Raw genomic sequence first — 22,718 nt, forward strand, 5'->3', positions numbered from 1 at the left:
AGACAACATGAGTGATTGTGAGTGGTGCATTATTAGTGTGATTGCTGTACAACAATCACACTAATAACGTAGTGAGAGTGTTTGTGATTACTTTGACAAGTAGAAAATTATTGTAAAACAAAAGTAGACCCATCCTTAAAATGTACCAGGGAGGCCTTACACAACAGGCTGATTTCAGAGAATGAAAAGATATAAAAGCAGCAAGATCCAAAAAGGTGACAGAGAAGTATCCAGAGAAACATCCCAGAGCCCCACCTGTCTCAGTTCTCCTTCACGCCCAACTTCTTATCTCAATAAAATAAAATAAAATTAAATTAAATAAATAAATAAATAAATAAATAAATAAATAAATAAATAAAACATTTGCCAGTGAAGAATTTGTCAAACACAACAATGGGTGAAAAATTATTTGTATCTTTGAAAATGACAACAGTTAAGGGACAAGAAAACTTATAGGCACATATTCATTCATCTAGTTGTACTCAGCTGTAGGTAACAGAAGGGAGATAAGCACTAGTCCACACAGCTATCTGACAGCTGACATTTAGTTTTAATACTGCAGTCACTGATTACCATCCAATTCTGAATTTCATGGTGGCTTTTACAGATATGCAGCCAAGTACAACTACAGGCTAATGGAATACATGGAATACATTTGTACGTCTTGCAATTTTCTGAACTTTTATCATTGCTGCCTGTCAGCCAAGATCTGGTTAATAACAACCTGGAACCCATGGATATGAAGTTTAAAGACAGCTCATGCTGGATTTTATTAGATCCCCCCAACATTTATAGTCTGCCTTTTTTGTAGATTAGGCACAAATATGTAGCATCATAAGTTTCCGTCCTCTAACTTGGCCTGGTTCTGGTGTAAATTTCTAAATAAAATCTCCAAAGTCAGGGCTCAGCAAAGTATTAATACTACAGGTATGTGATCCATGCTTACCTGGGGTTGGAGTGTAGGAGGGGATTCATTTCCTTCTGATAGTGGTGACCCTGATTAGTTGGCTGGATCAATAGAATAGGGTACAATTAGTGATGTAGAGTATTATGTGAATAAGTTATGTTAAAATGTCTTTGTATACTGATGACTTATATGGAATATCCAAAGACGTAAAGGACTTTATAATAGCAATATAAACACTCCTAATACAAATAAGTGCTAATTATATAGCAGTTTTCTAAAAGCAGTTTACAACATGCTTTAGAGAGAGTGAGAGAAACAAAACATCAGTCACAAACAGTAGTAGACCACAAAGGGCATCAAAACATGATTAAAAAGAAGAGCGACAATTACTTGAAGGCAAGTCAATAAAGATGTGTCTTGAGAAGTGACTTAAAAGAAGAAGACACTGACTGCCAGACTAACTTCTAAGGACTGGCTGTTCCACAGTATAAAAGCCTGATTTCCTTTTGTTTTTATTCGTTACTGGGTAATACTCAGAAGAACTCTGCACAGAGATCTAAAGCAGTATCATTCTAGCTCACATGGGGTTCAAAAGGACTGAAAGGAAGTTATGTGCCAGACCAAGTTGTAGTTAAAAAGTGATCAGTAAAATAATAAAATCAATTCTGAAAGTAAGATGCAAACAGTGAAGGGAAGCAAGGGTTTATGCCGGCACTTCATTTGACACCTGTTTAATAAACTCTGGCAGCTGGGAAAAAAGTTGCAGTCAATGGCATATGGTGCGGGCACACAGGACATGGTGTGTGACATTTGGTGCTATCATGGCTGGAAGTGTGTGGCACACCAGCATTACAGTTGGAAAATGGGTGGGACTGTGAAGAATACATTATCATTTGGTGTGGTGGAGGCAAAAGTCCGTCACAACCAATCACATCACCTATTTTCCTTCTCCATATACAGTGCAGACTGGGCCACACTGCACTGACAATTTCTTTGTATAGAGAACAACCCTTAGAGAATCTGCCACTGAAACTTCTCCCAAGAGAAAAATGATGTCTTTGTGCAAGACCAACAGAATCACTGCAAGAAAATGTATGGGTCCTTAAATTAGGAGGGGGTAGCTCTTTTGGTTACTGTGTTTCTGTGATCTTAGGAGATCTGTTTCCCGATCATAAGAAATGGTTAAATCATATTAGGCAAAAAGTTAAACAGGAGTTGGTGGTGAAGACACCCAGCAGTGACAGACTGGTCACAGGAAGTGAGCATCCACCAGACAGTCCCTGATATGTACAGAGGATGCTGTTCCCTGCACAATCCCTACTCTGTGCTTAATGGTACATACTGACAATTGTATGCTGAATGGCAGTCATTCGACCACTGCCACATGCGCAAAATACAATCCCATTTATCTGGACCTGAGGGTTCTGAACTTACAAATTAAACAAGCTGAACTGAGAAATTCATACTTTTTGCTTAAAAAGTAGCTTTCATGGATTGTCCAACCTATATATCACTACACCATAACACATTCCACCACTGCCACCATAACACATGCCTCGGCTGTTGCACTCACTAACTTCATTCTGCTACTGTGACCTTTCAGGAATGGGAGGGGGAGAATACTTCTTTTAAAGAATAAGAAAAGAGGCAGAAGGAGCTTGAGCTATGGTACGGATTTTGGCAAAAAACTTTTGAGAGGAGGAGAAAAGGACTGATAACAGCCATATGGCTGGTCCACCTGAGCTAGTTAATGTCATGTCTAAAAACGTCTCCACAAAGCACACATAAGTTTCAGAATTGTAAATAAATTATGAAATGGCATAATGCAGGTAATCTTATGAGTAAATAATTTGCAAATCATTTAAATACAGTTTTGTCATGCATGTTTTCATCATCAAAACATTTCAGTCTCCAGAAACAATGAAATTCCTGTAGGGTTTGGATTAGTGGAGTCTACTGTTTATAGTTATCATAATTGAAAAATATGTTTTTATTTATTTATTTATTTTACTGCTGAGGGATTATAAAGTCTGGCTAAAGTTTGCTTTCAAGGTCCAGCTGGCTAACATACTGTATCATCCCCAAAATGGATTAATGAAGCCACAAAAACAGCCCAGAAAAACCCTAACCGTACAGCCATCAACTGTAATGAAAATAGATACTGATATATTAATAGATAATGTGACCATGTGGGAGCATGTACAATGACAATGACCTAAAATTGACTGTACTGAGGATGATGATGATGATGAGTTATCTATGGTGACGGAAAATTTTCTATTGGCGAGGTAGGAACTGAACCATTTCATTGTATCTGGAATCCAACCCAGTGCCTCAGACGGTAAATTAAAGTTGCATGATCAACTGTATCAAAGGCAGCGCTTAGGTCTAACAGAATTAGAATTGCATAATTAGAAGTGCATCTGCTGCTAATGGAGGGTTATTAGTTACTTTGAGCAGAACAGACTCTGTGCTGTGAAGTGCTCTAAATTCAGACTGAAAATTTTCAAAATTATGTTGTGGTTCAAAATAGACATCAGCTGAGCTGTATCAACTTTCTCTAAAATTGTAATGGCATTTTTGAAATAGTCCTTTACTTCTTCAGAATTGTTGATTCTAGACTGGGAAATGGGTGACATCACATTGTCTGAGGTGATCATATGTATACATCCTAACATTACTATGGTACTATTAAAGTCCCCATGAAATGACAAATTACTTTATCCACATTAGTGAATAAATGTCCATATGTAGTATATACCTACTTGACAATATATCCCAAAACTTGACAATTTTATCTCTCTTGCAAAAGTTTTTCCTAACATCAAAACCTGATTGCTTTTTATTTTGTGAAAAACATTTCATGGTTTCACTGCTTTAACGGTCACCTCATAATGTAACCCTGTGCTACACAAGTAGATGTGAACAAAAATGTCTTTTAACAACACAGGTTTTTAAGCACCTCTCTATCCATTAAATAAAGCTGCAATCCCATTGGCTTAAACTTTTGAATGATCCTTCTCCACATTTAGATATGATGCACCTTTTCTGATACCTCATGGGGGAAATTTGTTTTGCCCCAGAATTCTACTTCAGCAAGAAATACATCAAAGTAAGGAAATACGATTCTCTGAAAATACAGTTTCACAAGAACTTTACAGTTCGCCCAAAATACACAAGAAGCCATTTTCCCACTTACCCCAAGTGCAGTCTACCAATGCAGATAGTTTCTCTGTGATTTTGCAAAGTTTTGACTTATCTGTGATATTTTCTGTTTCCAACCACCACAATACAACAGGGCTGACTGAGTATGTGTTTGTGGAGCTCAAATTGTTAAAAAGTTACATATGAAAAATTCACCAGATGTTGCAATGACTCCTCCACAGCCCTTGGTGGGAGGGGTTTCATTGGGAAGGATTTCCTGCTAAAGAGCGCTGGCAACCTGTACCTATATGCCCAGTAGGAGACAATAAATGCCTGGGTCATTGTAAAGGCATTGTATTGGAGACAGTGAAGGTTGCAGAATACTCGAAACCTCACCAAGTCACTCAGAAACTATCTGGATAGATAGACTGTAAATGGGATTATTACCATTTATTGATTTCTTTATTAATTGATATTTTGGGTAAACTGTCCCCTTGATGTTGCAAAATCATAGTGGGTGAAATATGCTACCATTGACCAGATGACTAGAGAATGAGGATGCTACCTTGTAGGAATGAGGACTGAGTCAGTCAATCATCTGAAGAGGCCTGCAGGTGTTGGGGGTCCCTTGTGACCCAACACAGTGATCCATGCTGACCTACTGCTTTCTCTATATTCATTTGAATTCATTTTCAATGACAACCATTTCCTTTTACCTTGAAGGTACTTGGAAAATTAATAAGCAATAAACACAAAGGAACCTACAATATTTAACTGTTTAATATCCATGTATGACTAAAAAAAATGTTGAAAGATCCCAGCAAAGTGAATTTAATCACTACCATTTATGACTAAATGTCATGGTCATTTTATCATCGACTGGAACATGAGATAATAATTCTCCTGTAACTACACCTGGCCCAGCAAGCTTGCCTCATTCTGGTTACAAAGACTGCAAAAACTGCAGGGCAAATTTTTCAGGAGTGGCTAAGGGTGGGATGAAACCTTTAATGTCTGCAGAGACTGAAAGACAGTACTTGTGGTGGACTATAGAGGGAACTGCATTAATTTAAACAGATACTTAAAGATTTTTGAACATAGGCACAAAAAAGATAATTAAGTAAACACTGAATAAAGAAATCATATCATATTTTCAAATTATAATTTGGGAAAAGTCCTGAATTTAAACTGACTTGCCTTGGAGTGCTTGTTTCTGGATTTGGAAGAGTCTCATCAATATTCTATTTTTTAAAACTAGAAAAGACTAAACACTGTAGGTGAAATAAGAGGGATTAAAGCCAAAACTGTATTATATTTATTACAAGGTCACCAAAGCCACATTGCTATATCAAGTATTTATTTTAGGGTTAATTTTCTTTGTCTTTTACTTAATGGTAAAACATGACAAACATTTCCTTGATATGCTGATGGTGGTGCTGTTGCCACATGCATTTAAAATTCTGAAGCACAAAAGCTATCAGATTCTAGCTACATCACTACAAGGTGAGGAGAGAGAGAGCCTGTTTGATCAAATTCCATTTACACCTTGCACTATCCTTGTGGAGAACTGTGCACAAGGCCTAACGATACATGTTTTTACTGGTGGCCACATCATTGCTTCTTCATATCAGGCAGCATGAAATTGTAATCCCTGAGGAGAGGCTACTTTTCGTCGTGCTCTGCTTGAGTATTAGTCTATTAACAGATTACCCATATGAACAGTGATGGCAATAGTCCTATGGCTACAGCTTTGGTAATGATTGTATTCACTGGAGATCCTGCTGGGAGCCCAGTAAGGCCAGCCAGGGCAATGTTCTCTCTTCACAAGTACAATGCACTTATGTTAATGGACCATAGATCTAAATGACCTTCAATAGCCAGAAGCAAACTACACCATCTTTGTATTTTAAAAAGACCTCTGGGGATAATTTCAAGTGACCTAAATATTTTTATTCACAGGGGAACCAAGGGTATTGTGGTGGTGTACTTCTAAAAGCTGTGAGAGGCCAATTAATGTGTTTCTATCTTCATTATCTTTCTAATGCAGGGAATACACCAGAGAAAGACCCGCATTACCACTTCATGATGACATAAGCTGGGTGCTTGATATGGAAATTAGCAAGAGCGAGGATGAGCCAGGGTCACACAAATTTGGAATAGAGAAAGAGCGCCAACCCCCTACAAATGGCAGCAGACAGTGGAGGACATCTATGCATCGGGGTTCTTTGTTGGTTAAGACTGAACAATAAAAGATCAGTTAGGGAAAAGTAATCAGATTATGATGGTACAGACCATGGGGATGTGGGTCCAGGTAGTGGTGTCATCACTGCTCATACTGATGCTGATATTACAATGGTGGATCTGTGATGCACTGAGGCCCGATGCTCCACATTCATCTCCCTCCTGCTCCCGCTTTAGACTGGCCAGCATTCTTAGCTCCTCATCGTCATCCCCCTGTGTTCGTATATTGCTGAGCTTGTGCAAATCACCAGTGCTGGAATCAACAGGCTCCTGTCTCTTTTCATCATCTTCCTAAAACCAACAACAGTAAAGCAGATGTTATTATTTTGAGGCATTCCAAATTACCCTGACCCTAAAATTGCGCATAGTCACAGTCACTCAAAAAAATAATTCATAAAGTTGATACACTGTTTTGTGCATCCACACAGCAGCAAGTTTTGGTCCCATACAGAGCTCAAGGCAAGGCTGGACACAAGCCACTAGCTTTCCATTCTGAGAAAATGTCTTTTAACTGTGCAGCTATTGATTTAGGAGAGCACTATGGGCACTTGGTTTGTCTGACAAGAGGTGCAGGGCAGCCTGGTGTTAAGAAGCAGTGACACTCAATAAGACAGAGCCGGAGGGAGGGAAACAAACACCTTGTCATATCTCTCTGACAACCTTTCAATCACAGCTTTCGCTGCATGCTTCCCACCTCACATTGCACAGGTCAGCAGACAGTAGCCGCATTGTCACAGGTATGTTGGGGTACATCTCAGCAGGGTAGGGAAAGGTGAGTGGTGTGAATGTGGGAAGCAACAACCTAGTGACCAGTCTCCCCTGTGGCCTTGTGATCCCTTCACTTGACTGTCCTTTAAGCTCAGATCCCCTAAACAGAAGCAGGGGTCCATCTCAAGTTGAGACAGTCTATGCTCTGAAATCCTCCTTGGCACAGCATGACAAACATTTTTGCAAGTCTCCTTTAGTTGTCTAAATCAATGATGCATCACACTTTAATATGAGCAAGGAGAGACAGCCAGACAGGACATGTCGCCAAAGGCTGAGCACAAGGTTGAGCATTAAACAAGCCGCTCCATCCCCTAACCTGCCTACAAAACCAACCGTGCCCCTACCAACATTTAAATTAGATGATTAAAGCCAGGCTCATCCACAGAAGATGTGCGCTGACACTGTTATATCTATTCTCTGTCAACAGGCACCTTCCTTCCAGTTTCAGCTTCCAGCTTCTATTATTTTCAAATCAAACCTCATTTGCTCAAGGTGAGTAGAGAGATGTGCTGCAGAGGTTCTTACTTTTTTTTTTGCCTGTCTGAAAATTTGGTCATGCATTCTCTTCACAGGTTTCTCATTTATACAATATCATGTGGGGAGGAACAAGGGGATTAACAGCAGGCAGGTATCCTGTCCAGTACATCTTTTATGGAAAAAAAGAGCACATTTGGCCTAGGTATCCAAAGACTGATTACATTTTCCATTAGAAGATAAAAGTCACAGACAACAGTCATACAAAGTAGTAGTGACATTAATACCCTTCTTTGAAATACAATAATACCCTCCATTGAAATACACATCATCAAAACATTTTTTTAAATGTGTGCTTGCTCCTTTTCCCCCAGTAATGATAAAAAGAATTACAAAAAAAAAAAAAAAAAAAAAAAAAAAAAAAAAACTTGGCAACACTGATGTGGACAATGTTTGTAAGGAAATCAAGCTAATTTTGTAGGTATCAATGTGACATCTGGGTGAGAAATCATAGATAAACATGCTTGTTGGCCATCACCTCTTGTAGCATTTTGGTATTAGACATGTGGTTGTTCAATCAACCTCATCGAGCATGCCACAGTTAAGGTAATTCAGCGTGATGGCCATTTGACAGCTGCTCACTTTGTTAACCACCAATTAATGTGGTGGAACTTCAAAATGATAAGGCCAAGAGACCTTTTCTCTAAGAGTCTTGTGCTTCTGTCTCACCATCCTCCAAAGTCACAGCATGGTGATGAAGCCTGATGGTGAGCTGAATTTGAAATGTAAGCAATACCTTGTGCTGTCTCGAGTCTTCAAGGTTAACTTCTTGCAGAAATCTCCTACAAAACGATGCACTGCTCCTCTCATCCAGAACCTGGCTCACAATCCTTGGTCCACATGGGCAAATTTTGTGGCTGTGTCTGTTACCGCTGGGTGAGAGGCAGCGTTTCGGCACTATGCCAGCTGGTTCAACTCTGCTACTGGAAGGGGAATGAGTGTGCATGTTGGTGGTGGCTGGGCTGAGCTCTTTGGGCAATGTTTGGTTTGCGCTATGAGTCCAAGGTTGGACTTTCAGATGGACATCAAGAGCTGGATCAGGAAATTTGAGAGTGGCAGGACTAGAGTCAACAGTAGTTGTCTGATGGAAGAACATCCCATCCTGGAAGAAATATGGATAGTGTAAGTGAACACAGAACATTTTGAAATGAAGCTTGTAAAAATGAGTCATGACCCCAAAGTTATTATTCCAAAATGATTATTTCCAAAATGATTTATAGAAAATGTACAGAAGTAAATTTTATAATTTTGTAATGCCAGCAGAAAAAATAAGGATAAATAAAGTCGGTGAACTGAATCGCTGGGATCTATCAGGTGTTGGTAGCTCAGCCTTAAACTAACCTTATCCTGAGCAAGGCTAATCAGATGCTCTATAACTCTGCTCATCTCTTTTCCACCTTGAATTCAAAGTACACAGTTAGCCCAAGGGCAGAATCTGCATTGCAAAATCAAAACAACAAGGTAGAAGAAATTATTTGTTCCCTCACCGATCATAGCATTTGTTTTGTTTCTTCTCAACACTTGTGCTGTTTTGGTACGATACTGTGTACTCAAACTTGTTAATAAATTTTATAACTGAACTGATAATATGAATAAGATGAATTACTAAACAATTGATTGATCATATAACTGAGCTTGCCAAATATATATGATATTGGCATTTTTATTTACAAATGCTACTTCCAATTAATTCAGAAGATCAAAATTACAAATCCATTAACCTGCACCTTCTGTATACAGAAAATCCAGACAATACAGACAATACAGACAACTCATTAGTAGCTCTCCATGACATGCAAAGGATCTTGACTGTGGAAGAGGGTTAGGGTTATGTTTACGCTTAAGTTAACCATTTCAAATGTAAACGTAGGACCTTTCTCATGAATTAAACTTCCCGAAGTTTCCCTTAGAAGAGAATGCCATACATTCTGTCTCATTCTGTCTCTTTTTCTCTCCCACCCCCATGCTCTCTTTTTTTCCCTTGATTTTTTTGTTCCATCTTTGATCTTCATTTTGCAGGTGAGCTATTATCATAAGCCCCTTGGCTTTTTAGCTCATAAGCTCAATCTGTCATTTGTTTTGTTTGTTTTTGTGCTTTAACATTTTCATAAGTAAGTGAAATACAAACTACAATTATTATTGGAAGCCCAGAAATGGGTGTGGTTGTGAGCATGTGGGTTTGCAGATTATGGGCCCTATCTTGCGCCAGACTCCCTAAACCCGCTATTTGCGGATTTAGCAACTTTTCCCCCGTAAAAGTTGCTATCTTGTGCAACTCCCGCTATCAGCAAAACACCTGCGCTACCCGCTATATTATGTATAGGCGTGTTTTGGGCGTTACGCCAGTTAAACCAATCAGTGTGCCAGGTGCCATTGCCTTTAAGGGCAGGATGCGCTATCCCAAATCCTAAATCCTAAACCCGCGATGGAGAGAGGGAGGTAGATTTTCTCAGGGCTTCTACTGAGGCTAAAGCAAGTTGGCTTTATATACATATTATATATTATATTATAGGCGAGTTAATTCAGTGGAGCCACATGTGTCCAAGTGGACGTGTCACAAAGCTGTACAGATTGAGTAAAATCCCCGGGCCACACCACAGACACACAAGAGGCAGAGGTGGAACTACGTGTAAACTAATGTATTGACAAGGTAGATTGGGCAAATAAAATATTGAAAATAAAAATAGGCTATAGCACAGCTGCTGGCTTATGATAAAACAATGAAACATGCTGGCGTAAGTGTCCAATTAAAACAATCTTTCCTCTAAACAGTTTATATGAGTAATATACTCCATTCCGGCGGCGTCCCGGTATCAGTCCGACCGTGTGTGTGGCGAGGCTCCGTCGGGGCATGCACTGAAGCCGCCTGGGCGCGCTCTCGTAACAGCCCAAATTTTAGGGATAGCGGATAGCGGGTGGTCAGGACCACCCGCTATCCTCTATCCGCTATAAAGTGTGTGCACAAGATAGCAACTTTAGGGATAGCGCATGAAACACGCCCACGGACACACCTCCAGGCGCAAATGACGGAGTCGGCATAACGGCGGATAGCGGGTGGCACAAGATAGGGCCCTATGTCTTCGTGCATGTGGGTGTGCATGTGTGGTTGGAATGCATCAGGTTGTGCGCTGGGGGCATGCATCAATAAGTGTGTGGGTGGTATGTGACTATGAGCAAGGATGAATGTAGTTTGCATGATCTATACGTGTCTTTGTTATTGTACACATCTATCAGCATATCCCTGAAGGTTTAATAAGTTTTACCTGCTTTGCCTGTTGCATGCTCTATCACTCAAACTAATAGATACAGATAAAGTTCGTTGCTTTGTCTTTTTATTTTTATATTTCTTTATGTTTAATAACAAAAGTTTGCTCAAAAAGAATTGTAAGAGCCTGATGCAACACCTTGAAAGAAGATATTGCCTGAAGTTGAGAGAGGAACAACCTGCCACAGATGAATGGAAATCAAAAAAAGGCCAACTAGTGTCAGATGGCAACTAACCAGGGGCTTGTACATCAAAAAAAAATATTTAGCTTAGCTAGGGCAGCAAGATATCTACAAAGACACATTAGTCATCTTTATCATGAACTTTCCCTATGATCATAGAAGATCCAGTGTGAATGTAGATAGATTTTGTTGCCAACAAATGAGGATAACCTAACCTGAAAGGATATTTGTGATTTCTTGCTTTCTTCATCACCTCACACCTCCCCCCACCCCCATAATCCTTGATCAGATTTTAATCAGGCTTTGATCAATGTTTTTAATACAGTTCAGTGATGATTGTTTCATTATGTGAAATAAACACATTTTTTTGTTTATTATATCTTTATATATGTCATGTCATGGGCAACAAAGAGATAATCAGTTTTGGAGAGGGAGAAAAAGAAAGAAAAAAAAGGAGAAAGAGGAGAGAAGAGAAATGAAGAAAAACAAATGTAATATGATGTGATGGCAGAAGAGGTGGGGAGAGGTGGAGGGGTGAGGGGTTGGGGGTCACCCAGGGTGGGCCAGCCCAGCACACCACCTGCGGGGGTGTGCTTATTGATGTTTTATTTCTTTACTGTTGTTGATTTTCTGCTTGTTATGTTTTTACATTTTCAGTGTTTTCTATTATATTTATTAATTTGTTTATATATTTTATATTATTATGGTTATTATTATTATTATTACCATTATTACCAACATTTGGTTACCATTTCTATTTTTTTTTCCTGTGCCCACTCCATTTTTTATGTATATAATGGTTTGGAGTATTATTATGATTACTATGATTACTATGATTACAATTATTACACTGGCTGCTATACTACTATCACTGTTATTATTGTTATTATTGTCATTATCGTTGTTGTTGTTGTTGTTGATGATGTTATTGTTACTATTAGCTCTATAATATTTCTGTTATCATTATCAGTATTATTATCATTCCTTTTTCTTATGTCTACCCTCCTCCACGGGACCCCATTTCCTAATATCACACAGCAATGTAATGTCCTTGTGTCTTTATGTCTGTAAATAGTAACAATGTCTGTTGGTGTTAATAATCAAGAAAGGGGGAAAAAAGCCTGGGATGTCCTGGCTATATGGCATATACTTTAGACCACCAATATGCCTGAAACCTCTGTTTTGTGGCTGTTCAGTTAAACAATGTCCCCCTGAGGAACTTAAGCTGCAAAGATATCTCTTCAGATAAAAAGTGCTGCGCTGTGGACAGATTATGAATTACGGATTTTTAATGAGTCATTTTATTGATGTCAGTTTGTGATAAAGTGCTGTATTTCACTTTTAACCTCCTGTACTTCTGCTTTAGTTAGAGATTTCCTAGATTTCGCAGAATGCCTTTCAATATTCCCAGTAGAATTTTCTAAGATTTGTTGCATCCAAACTGGTTTCATATGTGGGTGGAGAGAGTAGCAATGATAGCAAGAGCAATAGCAATTGCAAGACAGTGAGTTTCGAATCACATCACTTACTCAAAAAAGATGTCTTTATGTTGCACTATGGACTAGGGGATGGTATGACCTATTTACAGTGCAGCTACAATGGAGTTAAGGATAAAATCCTAAAAATACTTCATATCAAACTATCAGAATTGAAGAGGAAAGGCTTCTTTCAAGGCTCACCATTCTGCACCAATGTTCAACAATCATACAGACAGATATCAATAATGAAAGAGGAAGAGATGCTGATTTAGTCACAACAATTTAAAAGAATATATATATACCACCAAACAACAAAACTTATGCAGGAATGCAAGGTATATTGACAATAAATGTTTTTTTTTTTTGTTTGTTTGTTTTTTTAACATTGTTAGTGTGTTTAAGGGTGGATGTTTCTGTTATGCATTGTAACAATCCCATTAAATTGAAGAAAACAGAGAGGATGTAAACCATAAAGACCCTCTGAAGTGTGTGTGCCCCACAGTTGCTGCATATAAACACAAGCTGCTCCTTTGCTGCTCGATTTACACTTTGAAATGCACGTAACAAACCGACAGAACCAGGGTTAGGTTAACCAGTCGTTTCAGTCTTGTGAGAATGATGTCGTTTCATGAGTGCAACCCTAATGTGGTGCATGCTACTCAGACATGTAACCTTCCAATTACAGAATTATATGTATTTTGCGGGACGCTTGGCAACCCGTATAATAATTCGAAATTATTTTATAATACTGCACAAAATGCGCAGATTGAGTGGTATGGCACCCTGTCCTTGTGGTGGGTGGGGCGCTCACCACAGCCTATAGAAGGGGAAACACTGACAAGTTTCAGAACCAAACATAAATGTCCTGATGATATTGCTGTGCCAACTTTTTAGTATCTAATATACATTGATAAGGTAATGTATTCAGAATTTAGTTATTATAGGGAACTATTATATGTTTGGATTTTATAGTTTACACAGAATAATACATGTGATGTTAAGCAAGAGGTTTGCTTATTTAAAGCTGATGGTATTAAGTGCCTTAGCAGCATATCGTTATATATAGATGATGCACTTAGTCACATGAATGTGTATCAACACAGCATATGTATGTGTATATTTGCATGTGAGTGTTCATGTGTGTGTCTCACTATCAACTCACGTACCTCATCACTTTCACTACCTATAAAATCGTCCTGGGGTTGGGCTTCATTGCGCCCCCCACTTTTCCTCTGAACCTGACTGTCTCTCATCTCCATGGTCTCCTGGTCACTATGTCCCTGCCCTCGTCTGGTTGAGTGAGGCGGGGATGAGAAAGTAAACACCTCCTCTCCCAGGATCAGCTGGGGCTCACACTCCTCATCTTTCTCCCAAAGGCTGCTTTCAAAGGAGAAACCTGGCCTGGAACAGCAGGATGATGACTCTACTGGTGTCAGAATGTCATCGGCACTTTCCTTCGCAGGACTGTGGCACAACAACACATCTAGAATAAAAGAAAGAGAAAAATCACTGCATTCCTTTACTAGCAAACATTTTAATATTACTTACAGTTTCATTTTTTATCCTAAACAGGAGTAAATTCTCTTTTTGAAACTGCATTGGTTGTAACTTATTTGTGTTATACAATCACATAGAGTTTGGGGCTTCAAGTGTATAAATCATAATCAACACAAACACATGACTAACACTCAAATTCAGAATGCATGAGAAAACAAATGGAAGAAGAATCTCCTGCTTCTCTTGTGCCAAGACTGAATAGAGAATAGTGATATGAATCTAATTACAATGAGTAATCTTTTCTTTTCCTTTTCCTTTCCTTTTCCATTTTTTATCATGCAGCTTATGTTGTTCTTTGTTTATTTTCATATATGCAAATAAAAATTTGCAATAACAATTTGTAAGAGTGAAATGGATTTTATGATGACTGTCAAGAGCTGATCATTAATTTCCCCTCTATAGATGTATTTTTTGCAGATTTTGTTAATAGCTGTGCCATGCTAATGCTTAAATGATAATTTCAAACACACTTAAGAGCTGCAGTACTGAAAACAAGGCTAATAGTGAGGAACACTTTGCAGTGGCAGAGCTGCACACATTAACTGGCATACAAACATCATCAGTAGCGAGGATGCCATTCTGCTGCTAAATTATCACTCATAAAATGATGGCTTTATCCCCAGGGTCTTAAAAACACACCTGGGAAAAGACCTCCTGCCCAAACTGATAATGGTTCCTCATTGCTCTAGTTATCCCATTTGATCAGCATGATTGTGGTTTCTAAAAATCTTACAGCAAGGCTGAGGCATCTAACTTTTTTTTTTTTCTTGCTGGTAAGTGCATACATTAAAAAACAATGGACAGATTAAGAACAATGGAGACAGCAAAGAAAACTTAAAATTCAAGGCCTATAAAATGCAACATGCAACTCTAGTTTCAATCCTAAAACTCCATGATAGGCCCGAGCTCCACGATAAAAACACCTCTCTACTTCTGAATCTGGACAGTGTAATCACTTCTCTAATTGCTCGCTGTGTGGCGAACCCTGGGCCCAGGAGATGTCCCTCTGACTTATACTTAATGTGCCACATTACCATTAATGAACTAACTGCATTTAGTCTGTGGGCCGGGCTGCTGCAAAGCTTACTGCTGTGGGGAAATGTCCATAAACGAGCTTCAGACCACATGCGCTCACTTTGTGACCGTACGATTTTTCAACTAAAATCCTTCTCATAGCGTTAATATGGCTTATACTCGATCAAAAAAAGTAAAATAAGAAGGTAGTATGTAGCATGAATACACGAGACTCATTTAGACTTGTGCGTTACCTTTTTCCCTCAGTGTGACAGGCAGTACAGAATGATACTCACTCAATATTTTTGTTCTCTTTCTTTTCCCATCCCCCCCTTTTCAACTATTCTAACCATCCCTCTCAGAGTCTCAACATGTACTTGTCTCCCTGGTGCTGACAGTGTCCTGCAGCCTCTCCGTTTGCAGCAATGACAGTCTGACCTGATATCTGATGTCCACTCTTCTCAGTTGGGGTAAGAGGTTTTTGGATGCTCTCTGGCCTGCTAGACGGGGAGATGGACATCTCTACAGTCTCTCTCACAGGAGGGGCTGTTGATCAAAATTACGCACAAGAATTCATTAAACCATTACACATTCAACCCACTATACACTATATTCCAACATACCAGAGAATATAATATGTAACGCACATGGCTCACCTGAAGACGCTAGCCTTTCTCGCACAGAACTATGGATCCGCAGCTTCTTAGAGCCCTGCCTATCTTTTGGGGGATGGGGCTGTAAGGTGCCAGATGTCCCTATATGAAGTACTATGAGCATTAGCAATGGTAGAGCTTTCTGACCCAAAACAGTCAAATAACAATGTTTTTTTAAGCTTGCACGAAGCACATCTATGATCTGATTATGCAATGTCAAAACCCCATTAATGAAGCCATTTCAGTCACTGAGCTCCTTACAATCATTCAGTGCAGAGAAAATGAAGCCAGCTACATTACAATCAGTTGAATGAAAGAATATTAATCATCCTTTTGCATTTAGTCATGCTCAAAAGACATTGCATTACCAAGTAATAGCTGTTATTAGGAGCTTGGGAGGAGTGCTTCTATATGAGCTGGGCTCTGTGTTCAATGGTTTGTCTGTTCATACATAAGTATACATTGTTATGGCCATGCAGAACTCTAACAGCTGTTTGCACACGCAGGAGGGCATATGACAGAAATCACAGAGTCATAAGCCAGCTCTATGTTTGTATGTGATACATTCATGTATCAGGAAGTAGCTTGGCGTGTGGTACACAGAATGTGTTGAATGAACTTGTCTGTCTGTGGATAGGCTATAAAGACAAATATCAAAGGAGATAAAAAGGTAAAAAATAAAGACTAAAAAAGAAAAATCATGAAATATACCATTTGCCAGGTAAAATTATAGGTGATTACTATTATATCCAATTCAATATTTGGATAATCTTACACTATTATTTATCATTAATTTGTGATGTCTAATATTTTAATTATTATAATTGACCTCATATAATCATTTTCCCTCAATGACCCTTGTCTACTTATACTTCGGTTAATAATTTCCTATGTTTCCAAGAAAAGCATTTAACAACCTCCAGAGAACTGGCATTTTTTTATTTTTTATTTTTTATTTTTTATTTTTTGTGGGTCGTACTTGACCAAAGTAGAGTTATCTCATATCAAGAATATTATTCAATTCCACACTCCCCTTCACGTCCTCTAGATAGTGTTCCTATAAGACTTACGGAGGAAATTGTATTTTATCTACCATAAAGAGCTTCTTGGCCATTGGCTTAGTATCATCATGCTCTTGTCCAGCCTCCCATTCCTATCCAAAGTAAATAAATTTGTCTATATTCAGTTAGTAGAGTATCTGAGCGGAAATTATTTTTTTTTCTTTTTTCTTTTTTTTAAATTCCCACAGTTGACACTGCTATACTGAAAGTCACTAACCTTCTCATAGTAGTTCTATCTTAATTTACATGCTTCTTCTTGGTCACATTATTCGCAAACACAATATCTCTTCACACACAATAACACACAACTGTACATGCTTGCAAATACCAAATATTCCTGCTTGTTAGCCACCCTGGTTGAATGTTATCTCCTGACAACAAATCTGGAATAGTTTTACTTGGTTCCTCTATCTTTGCTTAAGTTATTGTGGAAAATCTTGGTTGTCTGTCAGCAAACATGAAAACATTTTGCCGAAAACCAATAGGGTAGTGTTTGACTCTGTTCAAAATAACAAATTTAAAGTTGTTGCTCAATCTTACTTTTACCATATGAAAAAAGTTATTTTTGATATTTGCAGACCTAGAGAAAGTCATCAGTCATCCATGCTTTCATAAGTTCCTGTCTCATCTACAGTTACTCTAATATTAGACTGCATATTTATGCAGTCTGCTATACTTTTAACTAGAACTAGGGTGAGAGATAATCTCAGTATAAACCTCTCTGCATCATTTGTGTATTTTCCAAATTGATTTTAAGATTTTACTGATCACTTTTAAGGCACATGTGCATATGTGCTGGCTCATAGCCTGATGTCCTAAGGCAGACGGCTTTTGGCTCTCCACAGTCTAAACTTATGAGAAAAGGCTATTGGGCCCTTGTTTTTTGGGATTCTGGGATTTGGAATTGCCTGCCTCAGTAAACCTGCTTGATTGAGATTCTTACTACAAGAGCATCAGTAGTGATTTTCAGTATGCTATACTCTTATCTGCTTGTCTCTAGTTTTGCTGGTTAAATGTTGATCACATTTTGCCTTTATTTAGTTGTACATTGCCATCTTTTTATTCTTTTTTTCTTTATCTGGTTTATCTCATCTTGGTTCTTTACATCAGTGAAAGTAAGAAAAATACACTACCAAACAACAAAATGGAACTAGGAATGCAAGGTGCATTGCCAGTGGGTGTTTTAAGCAGTGTTCAGTGGCTCAGTGTGGACTGGACACTATAAAACCAGGACATATTTATGTGTGCTTGGAAAGCATGTTGAAAATGTTTTAAACAATGATGCCCTTACCTATGAGCGCCAATCCAAATTTGCTCTCACAAGGAGTCTGGCAAGGCTCTCCATGTGATGATTTTTCACTTGGGCTGGCAATGCTGTCTTTGGCAACTTTTTGGACTCTCCTAGCACTAGAGTTGGGACCCTGTGGGGCACAGCAAATGTATCACAGCATAACATGAATTGGAAATGTTTAAGTTGAAAGCACCAAAAATTAACTACTCTATAGAAGATATAAAAACTAATAACAATGACCAAACACAATTCAGAAAACTGCAGATTTTCAGTTTACTGTGTGTAAAAGCCAACCACACCTCCTTTCTCTATACAACACCAGTGTTCCAACATGATTTACAGGGATTACTGTTCTCATATTATGATTCATGTAGGAAGAGATTACCATATTCAGGGCATGGGTTGCACTTCCATCCATTCCCCCTGAGGGATTGTTTTTCCTTCCAGTTTGAGGAGGCGGTCCTGAAACCCTTGTGCCAAAGGCTGTGTGTGAGAAACCCTGCGGCCTGTTTTTTTGCAAACTGGCTGTCCTACTTGTGGCAGACTGATCTGGTGCTGCAAAGAAATGATTAATCAACCAATATTAAGTTCTATGTTTAGTGCATAGCTGGACATTCCTTTATAAATTTCCCATGATCTCACTCTGAGGAATATGCTGAATGAATAGTGGCTAAGTTTGATTCTGAGCAAGCAATTTTCCAAGCATTCTTAGCTAACTACCTCTGACTTGCAAAATCCAGAAATGCATAACATTTAAAAAATACATAATATTGGTCAGAATTACTGGATCAAATATGTAACTATGATCTATCTATCTATCTATCTATCTATCTATCTATTTTTCAGATATTTACAGGGAAAAATTGACTGAATCTGAAATGGACATAGCACATTTTTGTGGCTTCCAAGGCTTTTACATTCTCACTGTGTTAACTAAGAAGGATTTTTCCATCACTTTTGACACAACAGCAAAGGATACTTTCTGTCTGATCCTCATCAGAGAAGACACTTCCATTCTTCAAACAGAAAACATGGGATAGACAAGAATTGTCTAAGGGATACAGGATTGTCAATCCCATGTTTCCTTAGTATATCCCATTGGATATACAAAGGAAGGAAGAATACATTTTGTTGAAAGGAAGAGGTTTTGTGATTAAACTTCTTTGATGCAATAAATTCACCAAACATGAGACTCAGGCTTAGGGGTAAATGAAACTTTTTCCACTGAAAATGAAAATGAAAATTTTACACTTCTTATTAAGTTAGCCAAGAGTCCATGCAAATGTGTGGTAACAACAGTGCAAATTATAGGATAAATAATGGTTGTTAGACTGACAACATGACAGTACTTTGTGATAATTCAGTGACCTTGAGAAAGGCATGTCTTTGGTATAGTGAACTAGAATCATCTGATCACTGCATGAAAAAATTAACTGCTGTTTGTTTCTCTTAACCATTCCTGACAGATTGTGTACTGAAGCAACAGTATTCATCAAGCGTCTTTTTCACACAGTTAGATTGGATGCCTACTTTAATAGCAATCGTTTTAATTATTATTAGGAATGTTATGCTAATAATGCAGATGCTAATTATGAAAGCTATTCCTTGTGTGTGGTTACTGTTCATTTCTATGGGCACTGCTGGGTGACTCAACATGACTTAGACAGCTGTCAGAACAAATAAATAAGCACTAATAAAAAAAGGCCACAGAGGCGGCAGAGCACAGTGGAACTGAATTACTGGTGCATGTCTTTTTTATATGAGGAGATAATTGCAGCTCTCTGAGTACAAGTGAGGTGCAAATGAAAAAAAAGTCCACATGAATTTCATACAAGGAAACCAAATCGATTGTCATCAGAGCCTCTTTGAAGAAAATAAGTTCTCTACATCTACACATTTATGCACCTGGATGCTTCCCTGTGAGGATATCAGCAGTAACTGATTCATGGCAATGATTTTCAATGGCATACAAATGTGTAATCTCACACCTTGAGTAACTCTCATAATATCATAGCAGCTGAGAAATCAACACAGCAGTTTAGCCTGCTGTAATGCTTAAAAAAGGTGTACATGGTTTTATGTCATGCTTTGTTTCTGAAAATATCTTTGAATACTTGGAAAGCACTATAAATGAAGTGAATTATTAATTATTTATTATACTGATCACATCAAAACCCTTTGATTTGCTCTTACCTACCAGTGTCAGTGTTCACAAGACCAGTCCTCACATCTGCCTTCCGCACCATGTCCATATTCAATACCAGGGTTATGTGGTTTACATCAGGTTGAAAATGGCAACTGCGAGGGATCAAGTCCATGAGACCAGCTCCACTGAGAAACATGTCTAGATTAAAATGAGACAAATTCCACATGGAACCTGACACTGAAAATAGACTAAAAATATATTCTAAGATAGCACTGTCATGACAAAAGATGGCAAAGGCAACATAAGGATCTATTGAGAAATACAAAATGACAGTGCATTTTCTACTGGCAGCTAGGGTTGGGATGTGCACTGCGTAACTAACAATCTGCATCAGGCACTGCTGAGCCATATCAGGGATAAACAAAACCACCACTGTTCTCTCAGAAAAATGACAGTAAGCCAACTACCAGAGAAAATAGCCAATTTTCTCTCTTTTGCTCTTTTTCTCTCTGTCATACACGCACACACATATTGTTGTTTCATACAAACTTCAGATTAAAGTTGACAGACTGGTAACATCAAAGGTCTTCAAAAGAAGAGACAGCACTGCTGGGAGTTAGTCTGTGGGCCAGACCAGATACCAGTGCCACTCAAGGTGGCAAAACTTACCAATAATTTTTGTAGATTATATATGGTATGATAAGCATTCCTCAGTTGCAGCTTTGTTCCAGCTCATGAAGTTAACCACCCCCTACTGTATATCTCACACTGGTGCATATCCTGGGTTAGGCTCTTCCTCAGGACCTTTATCAGTGTTTTTTGATATTGTTTGGTATCATTTTAAAGGATACCTTCTTAGCTTTCATTCAAGACAAACATGGAGGTCAATGGAGATCCTCAAACCATCCATGACACACATCCATGAAACATTTTTGCCTATATACGTAGTTTTATCCCTGCAGAATGCAAGAATACCAGACAGAAATCCCAAAAACCTGAGCACTGACCAGATTCTATGGACTACAGAAATGTGTACTATACTCATGCTATTTCATTGTGAGAGGTGACTGTGGGCCTTAAATTAGAGGAATAACTTTGGCAGAAATCTCTCATTTATGGTCTTCATAGTGGGCAGTTTGGTGAGGTGCCTTTGTATTGTGAGCTGATCTTAGCATATAGGCCATTTATTACAGTGACACTTAAAGCAGTTTAAGTAAGCAGTTTAAATAATTCCCCAAACAGTTTCAAGATTCAACAGTTTATTGCCACTTTGGGATGTGAGGAATATATTTTAATGTGCTCTATAGAAGACATACAATTAAACAGTACTGCTTCTGGCAGTGCAGTGCAATTTAGGTACACATGCACCCAAACATCTACCTTAAGAGAACTTTGACTGTGCAGTAGAAAAGACATATTCACAAAACAAACTTAAGCAAATCAAGGAAATGAAACATTATAGTTTATCTTCTGACTCAGTCCTTAGAGTTCATCTTCTGACTCTTAAAATCTGTCATCATCTGAGTTTCCAAGCTCAAAGGCTACCTCTTGCTCTTGCTGCTAGTACCTGTCTGCAGCTTACGCAAGTCTGCACATTGCAATCGACTAGCAAGACAGATGCAAACTGGGGGCTTGCAGAAATGCACACATTTACAAATGAAACATTCCAAGATCATATGGAGTGCTGATGGTGTATACATCTAGTGGATGGCTAGCTTGCCTTCATTATCAATTGTCCACCCACTCTCTGTAGGGTTGGGCACAAATGATTTACTCTACACACAGTACATCCAGATTACTGCCTGGTATTGTAGTTCGCATGAAAAACATGCATAAAGAGATACTGTCTGCATGGCAGGAGCTGACTAGACTCAGCTTCTGCTCTTTGCGCAGATGAGCTGGTAGCATAGTTTGCTTGCAGTTTGTGTTGTTTCCTTCAGCATGAATTGCTGCACCTTCTCAAACATCTCTATTGAGACATACCATGACTGTCCAAGTTGATAAAATGTCTCCTGGTCTCAGGGCAGCCAGTTTTCTATGACCAGCAAAGACAGTCACTCTAGTAAAGGCATGTAGACCTATTAAGCTGTGACAAATTCTGTCCCCAAAGTGCTTCCTAGATCAGCAATGTCAACAAACTGTACAGTTCTGTGTGCCACACTTCTAATAGATAGGGCATGGAAAGTTGTCATGAAAGGCAAGGCAGAGCACCATAACATTGCTGTCCTCAGCTGTGACAATCCCTGCTTTTGAGCCAGAGTTTGCAGCATGCAATGCATTAAACAGCATATGAGTGTCAGCTTCTTCTTGTGCAGACTGTAACTCTTTCCTGTGTGGAAAGAGTTACAGAGGAAAGAGAGGAAAGAGAACATGTTTCTTCACAAGTGAGCGTGCAGACAGTGTGAAATTCTTCCTGCCAAATTTGGTGACGATGATGGTGTTCTCAAAACGTTCTGGATGTTTCCATGTGATATCTA

At 38.6% G+C, this 22,718-nt stretch overlaps 1 protein-coding gene across 1 annotated transcript in view; it reads right to left on the reverse strand.

The window, feature by feature from the left end:
- Positions 1–22,718, reverse strand: part of cfap20dc (CFAP20 domain containing) — a 47,836-nt gene that overhangs the window by 15,721 nt on the left and 9,397 nt on the right. The window contains exons 7-15 of the mRNA XM_030051612.1: positions 20,293–20,439; positions 18,481–18,650; positions 18,096–18,225; positions 15,747–15,845; positions 15,468–15,636; positions 13,686–13,983; positions 8,331–8,696; positions 6,344–6,583; positions 947–1,008 (exon numbers count right to left, since the gene is read on the reverse strand). Of these exons, the coding sequence (XP_029907472.1) occupies positions 947–1,008; positions 6,344–6,583; positions 8,331–8,696; positions 13,686–13,983; positions 15,468–15,636; positions 15,747–15,845; positions 18,096–18,225; positions 18,481–18,650; positions 20,293–20,439 (1,681 nt within the window). The remainder of the gene's footprint in view (positions 1–946; positions 1,009–6,343; positions 6,584–8,330; positions 8,697–13,685; positions 13,984–15,467; positions 15,637–15,746; positions 15,846–18,095; positions 18,226–18,480; positions 18,651–20,292; positions 20,440–22,718) is intronic.

Source organism: Myripristis murdjan, chromosome 5 (assembly GCF_902150065.1).
Source record: "Myripristis murdjan chromosome 5, fMyrMur1.1, whole genome shotgun sequence".
In the NCBI taxonomy this organism is placed as follows: Eukaryota; Metazoa; Chordata; class Actinopteri; order Holocentriformes; family Holocentridae; genus Myripristis; species Myripristis murdjan.